This window comes from Gavialis gangeticus, unplaced genomic scaffold (assembly GCF_001723915.1).
Source record: "Gavialis gangeticus isolate Ggan-Ray unplaced genomic scaffold, GavGan_comp1, whole genome shotgun sequence".
In the NCBI taxonomy this organism is placed as follows: Eukaryota; Metazoa; Chordata; order Crocodylia; family Gavialidae; genus Gavialis; species Gavialis gangeticus.
In genome coordinates, this window is record NW_017729006.1 from 10,832,198 (window position 1) to 10,838,969 (window position 6,772).

General features: G+C 45.3%; 1 protein-coding gene across 2 annotated transcripts in view; it reads left to right on the forward strand.

Moving 5' to 3' along the window:
* The first annotated feature begins 6 nt into the window (after positions 1–6).
* The window catches only part of CMTM7 (CKLF like MARVEL transmembrane domain containing 7), a 60,056-nt gene continuing 53,290 nt past the window's right edge, over positions 7–6,772 (forward strand). For both annotated transcript variants that reach the window (XM_019508797.1, XM_019508798.1), the window contains exon 1: positions 7–184. In XM_019508797.1, the coding sequence (XP_019364342.1) occupies positions 26–184 (159 nt within the window). In that variant the 5' untranslated portion in view covers positions 7–25. The remainder of the gene's footprint in view (positions 185–6,772) is intronic.

Below are 6,772 nucleotides of genomic sequence, written 5' to 3' on the forward strand. Positions count from 1 at the left end.
ACAGCGCGGGGCAGTGGTGGAGGCCATGTCGCACGGTCCGCGTACGGTCCGCACGGGCGCCTCCACCTCCTTCTCCCCGCAGCCGCCCCCGCCGCCCCCGCACGGCCCGGGCCCGGAGGCGGCAGCACTAGTGGACGCCGGCTACGCCCACTCCTGCGCCGCGGGGCTCAAGCTCGCCCAGATGGTAAGTGCGGGGCGGGCCGGGTCCGCGCCCCGCCGGGAGCCGGGGCAGCCCCAGTCCCCGGGCGTCTGGCAGGAGGGCTCCTGCCTGAGCCGCCCCGGCCAAGCTCCCGGCCACCGGAGCTGCTGAGGTAAAGGGCCGCGGGTGCCAGTCACAGCCGGGCACCGTGACACAAAGCCTCCTGCAGACCTGCGAGCGCTGCCCAGTGCTAGCACTCAGCACGCGGGGTCAGTGCCCACACGGCCACCACGCTGGCACAGCGGGCTGCGCAGGATGTCCCTCTTGTGAAGTGTCCGTATCCAGATCTTGGTCTGTTCTTCCCTGCCAAGGTTGTGCCCAGTGCCGGGCTGGTTTGGTGCTGGTATAAACCAGTGGTCTCCAAAGTGGGGTGCGCAAGAGGATCCAGTGTGGTGCGGGAAGAAAATATTAGAACTTCTATTTATATTTATATAAATATACATATATTGGGGGTGTGTGCTCAAAATTTTTTTACGGATAGGGGTGCGCGATCAAAAAAGTTTGGAGACCACTGGTATAAACCGCTGTAGGAATAGGCCTGATTTCCCAGCGGTCCGCCTGCTCCCATGCGTTAGGTTCAGCATCCCCAGTCTCTTCCAGCAGCTCGTGGGCTTCACATAGAAATGATTTATGACTTTTAAGTCTCTTTAGCCTCCATCTGTACAAATGTTCAGTTAGCAGGTGATGGAGCACATGACTTTCATCATTGTTTGCCTCTATTGCCAGGAACGATGTGAGGGTCTTGTCTTCTTACACTGTTTGGTTTAATGCCTGCGAGCACAGGGAGTACATCTGACCATGTGCAAGCTGTGCAGCCTGCCTGTTGTTAGCTTAATAGACCACCCAGCTGGAGCTGAAGAGGGATTTCTTAGGCGCGTTGTTGGTTTTTTTTGCTGAGACTTTCTTTTCCCCCGTGGTTTGTCACCAGCACTTTCTTAGGGTGTGATTACAGGCTGCTGCAGAAGTTTTCTGCTCATACCTCTTGCCCCATTTGGTAGAACAGGGAGGTGTTGAGTCCCTGTGTGACATGCATATGGGATGGCGTGTCGAGCTGTGGGTTTTCTGTTGCATGTGACGCAAACTCCCATTTTGACTATGGTGCATGGATCTGAAAATGTCCAACGTTGATAGTGTGAGGCTGTGCTGTCCCCTTTGCCTGCAGAGTCCATCCTTAGGAGATGAAAGGGACTGTTTTATGTTTAAATGAGTCAGGAACTGCAACATGCTGTGGTGCAGGACCGCGATGGCAGATCACTGAGGCTGATTTTCGAAAGTAACTGAAGAGTTTAGCCACACTGCTCACATTAACAGTAGTTATGTCAGTTTAATCCATGAGGTGTCCTGAAAACTTAGCCCTGAGTTTCTCAAATGAGAAGCAGAACTGAATCCTGCTGAGCCTGCCTTGAGTCGCCAAGTATTTACTGGACTCCAGAGCTCTCCCATTGTGAATTGGGCTCAGCATAAATCAGGTCAATTTTCTGTTGCACTCTTCTTATTGGGTTGTTCACAAGCTCTGGTTTGGAATCTGGAGTGGCTTTGGATTTGATAAAATGTTTGGTTTTTCTTTGAGCGTGTGTCTACATTGTAAGAGAAACTGCAGTTATGGTACAGATAGGCTTCTCCTCTTGCTAACCTGGTCAGAAGCCATTGCTACTATCTTTAGTAGAAGGCAGGGCAGAGTGGCAGCTTATAAGGGCATCTGTACACATATTCTGGGTCTGCGGGGCGTTTTAATTAGAGTGGCTCTCAGGACCTGCTGTAATTAAAAAGCATACAGCATCTTGTGTATTCATCATCCTGTGTTTCAACATGATGGCAGGGGCACTTTTAACTAAAGCTTGTTTGACAAGATGTGCGTCTTAGCATGTGTGAAAGTGCCCTTGGAGATCCACTCTAACCTACTTCATCAGATGCTATGAAATAGGCTGTTGCTTACAAAAGCATATGCTTTTCTGAATGAGTTAAGTCTCCAAGGTGCCATCCTGCCCTTCCTGACTTCAGACTAATAGCTAACCCAGGGATAGGAAACATTTTTTGGCTGGGGTGCTGGAAAAAACCACAATGCCTACCTTGGAAGGTGGCTGAGTGCCGGCATGCCAGAAAAACAAAACAAGGGCCTGGGGTACATGGCAGCATACCCTGCTTGTGCCCCTTGCCCCTCACCCATGATATGTGAATTAAAGAAAGCACAAGCTTGTCTATCTGTGCTACAGCCACCCCTTCAGTTGCAGCACATTACCCTAGATGTTATCACTGGGCATTGACCGGCATGGAAAAAACCATGCTTTATGGGGAGCAGCAGTGTGTTACTTTGACCCGGCTCCTCAGAGTTTGTATAGATTGGGCGCTGCTAAAGACCCAGTAAAGCGCCTGATCTATATGGGCATTGGGAAATCTGGATTCAACTAATGCATTACCTCTTCTGGGCATGTACTGGGTTTGGCACGGGAGCAGTGTGGATTTGGTTTAAATCAAATCGATTTAAATCACCGGTCAGAAGAAGCCTTATTTTAATTATTGTTTTGTACAAAATGTGCGTACTTGTTGTTTGATATCCTTTATTCATTTAACTTCTTGAAACTTTGCACTTTTAGAGGGAGGTAAGGTCTTGATTGTAGACAAACTTGTAGGGCTGATGTAGGGTAGGTAATCAGTAATCACTCAGGTCTGTTTTCTCTCATCGCCATATGTTGCTGTTAACAAGGATATTATCTCTAAAGACACAAATTCACATTTTGAAAACTGAAACTAAGCATCACAGAGATGTTTAATGGGATCTTCTAGATTGAGGACCGAGTCCCGTTGGGTCAAGTGGTTTTCTTTAGTTTTTACTAATCTATAGAGGAGCCTCTGGGAACCCTGTAAAATTGGGCCCCTAATATAGTCCATGGCCTGTTGTGACCTATTTATAAAACTTTTCTGAAAAGTTTACATGAATATATTGTCTCAAATAGTATATAATTAGAAGTTATAATCCCTATTCGATGATGCTTTCTTTGAGCTTTAACATATCTTAAAATGATTTTTATATAGGTTTATTATTTTTTTAAAAATGTAAAATACAATTAAAAAAAAATCTGATTTAAATAAAAAATTTTTTTTGTTAATCCACCTTGCTCAGGAGTGTGGCGAGTTTAAAGTATAGCACTGTTTTGGGGTTTTGTTTTCCATGTCTGCAAGCAGTAGAGTCTTAAAGTTAGGGTCAAGCCATAGAACATTAAAATTATATTAGGGCACTTGAAGGTGTTAATTCTTGTATTTTTTGAGGTAAGTGAAACTATTAAGGACAGATCTGTTGGATCCAGGGCAGACCACAGTAGCTTTTTTCTCTCCCACTCCTCTGGCTATTTGTCAGCTAGACTGTTAGCAGCAGCAGTGGAGGTGACCTGTGGAATCCGTTGAGCTTTGGATAGTTAAGTATTTTCTTAAATGACATTATGATCCTGAATGCATCTAACTTTGCTCCTTAAAAAGTTAAAAGGTTATTTACCAGGGTTGGAAATAAGCAGAACAGCCTGGTTCTGGATGAACAGCTGCACACAATGAAACACTTCGTGCTAAGTTTTTTGGTTATATTCATAGATTATTTGTGTATTTATTTTACAAAAAATTGTGTTATCTCCTCTCACCAAATGTTTCAGCTGCATCCATGGGACAGTTCTTGTAAGTCAGTCACCCAATAATAGGTTTTTCCAGGATCAGAACTTACATTTTCACAGTGAAGCTATACATGGTCCTTAGTGCTAAATTAGTGTTGGTAGGGTCACAGTCTGATCAAGAAGGGAGAGAAGTATTACAAGAATCAAGGACAATTTTTAAGAGTGTACCGTTGTGCTCTCTTGCTAGCTGAGTCTCTGAAAGGTAGCAAAGAGAACACTACTGTGGTCATACTTCTGCCCTGCCCAGATATTGCTCTCTGTCTAGAAAGGAAATAAAATGAAAGATGCTCACAAAAAGCCCAACCTCCAAACCAAAGGATTAAAAATAACCAGATTCCAAATTCACAGGTTCCTTTTAAAAGGATGTTATCCAATTAATGCTAACATTCCACTTCAACATATTGATGGGAAAATAGCTGAATTTTATTTTATTTTTAAATTGCAGAACTGTCAAGAGTCTTCTAAAGTGACTTTATTTAGAGTCACAAAGAGGGCACTGTTGTGCTCCACCTGCTGTTTCTGTAGCAGCAATATGTTCACAGTCTGGATACACTAGAGAAATTACATGTTTTGTGACTGAATCAGCTTGGTAAACTATTTTAAGTGCAAATCTTCAGTACCTCCCATTAACCAGGCTGACTTGGTTTGAGAACTCGTGCATATTTGTTGTTTGTCCATGCTAGTTCTGTTTTAGACTTTCATATGTCATACTTTACAGAAAGTTATGCTGCTTTTCCTAGCAGAGCTTCCAGATGTAGGGCCCCCAGAAATTTTGAAGGGCCATCAGTGCATGGGTAAGACATGGGTAAGACTGTAGTATGAGTCATCATCTGCACTAGCACTAAAATCATTCAAATCAAAGCAGTGGATTGAAAACATATCTACAACAACTGGATAAATCTAGAGCATTTTGTGCATCACTCTTAGGCGTTTTACATGTGTTCTGGGGGGGTGAGAGAAAAGACTAGAATAGCTAAAAACCACTGGGCTAGAATCTGGCTTACAGTGTAGCCGAGATAATCCTGTTTTGTGGGAATTAAAGCCATCTTGGGGTGGGATGGTTCTGAATCCACCATCCATGACACAAAGTGAGCTAGAGTGTGGTTAGGAATGGAATGACTATTCAGAATCATTGTATGCGTGGGGAGCCATAATGGCTGAGCAGAAACCAGACTGACTGCTAAGGATGTAGTGGTAGGTAGCTCTGCTTTGAGCTTTTGCTGAGGGCAGCCTGCACTTAACCACCTGTAAATAGGTACCTGGTCATTAGTAGCTGGATGTGAAGTTAACCATGTCACTCCCTCATGAGCTGTAGAAACTGGGGTGTTTTAACCATGCAGACTCAATAAGCTTTTACACTTGGGTGGACATTTGACCATAGGCTACTTTTGTTCCCATTAAGGGAAACTTGACTCCAGCTCTACTACCAGAATCAGTTAGATGCAAAGTTGGTACAGAGCCATCTTTGTCTTTCCTTCCCCCAGTCTGGATCAAGCAAAGTTTGGCCACAACTCAGAATTAAAGTAATTATTCCCATGACGTTGATGTTATTACTGAGCAGACAAAAGCTGTTCTGGCATGATAAGATACTAAATTGAAGTTATTCTTAACTTAACAACAGTGATGGTATTTTCAGCTCAGTTTGAACCAGGAAAGAAATCATTGTTTACCAGTAGAAGAGAAGAGAATCAGTTGGGAACACAATTATCTTTTCAAGGTGTTTTACAAACAAGCAAAGGATAATAATGATATATAAAATAAAGATAAAAGAAATAAAACCAATAAAATGATTGAACATCATACTTTTAACTTTTGGAAAGCACAGAGGCAGTAATAAAAGCCATAAGTGTCTTGAGAAGATATTTAGTTTTCAAGCCTTGACAAAAGCAATTGTGTTTAATGTTTGAATTGTAAACAAGGAGCCTCAGATATTAATCAGAGTAACCTTGGCTTGGTTTACAAATTTATTATACAGTGGTATGAAAATTCTATGTTTGTGGGTATTTGTGCGAGGGGTTGCTGTGCGTGTAGAAGGCTATGTAAATAACAGTGCATTTTAGGTTGGGTCATTCATATACTAATTATGTATCATGTTGCTGCCATGTGCAGGGTCCTACATTCTCTTTAGAAGTAGAAAGCCGTGTAAGTAACTATGAATTTTAACATTCACTAATACATACATGCATGCAACTTGACCGAAATAACATTAAGATGACAGACAAGCTGTGGCAGGACGCAACCTAGGGGTGCCGTGACCTCCCCTAGCACCCCCTACCTACTGTGCCAAATCAGGTCTAATGCACCCTCGCTATCTCACCCGCCATGTCTTTGATGGTGATATGTTAAAGGGAGGCTGCTTTTCTAACCCTCCTTGGCATGGTGCCTTGATGTATCTTGGCCCTGTCTAGTTGCCTGGTGCACTCCAACCTTTGGGGCTGAACGTGAGTCCCACAGTCACCTGTGCCCTCACGGGTCCCCGGACTCGTCTCCGTTGCCCGCCTGTGCCCTCGCGGGCACCTCCTGGCTTCTCCCGCGGCTCTCGTAGCCCGCGCCGGGGGCCTGTCTCCCCACGGCTCTCGTAGCCCGCGCCGGGGGCCTGTCTCCCCTCACGATTCCCGCAGTCGAGGCTCAGGTGGCCATAGCCGTGCCTGGCCTCCAGACCCCCTTTCTGGGTCTTGCGCCCCACTGGGGCTTCTTGCCTGCACCCACACTGGGCTCCCCCTGATACTGCCCACACTGGGGCTGGGGTCAGGCCACCCCAAAATGCAGCACCCTCTCCGGTGCCAGAAACGCCCCCAGCTACTGGGGAGCTGCTATGAGGCCTCCTCCAACCCCTACAGGCTCACAGGGTCCTCCGGTGTAACAACAAAGCAAAACCATAAGCCAATCAGCTGCAACACAAAAATAAGCCTCC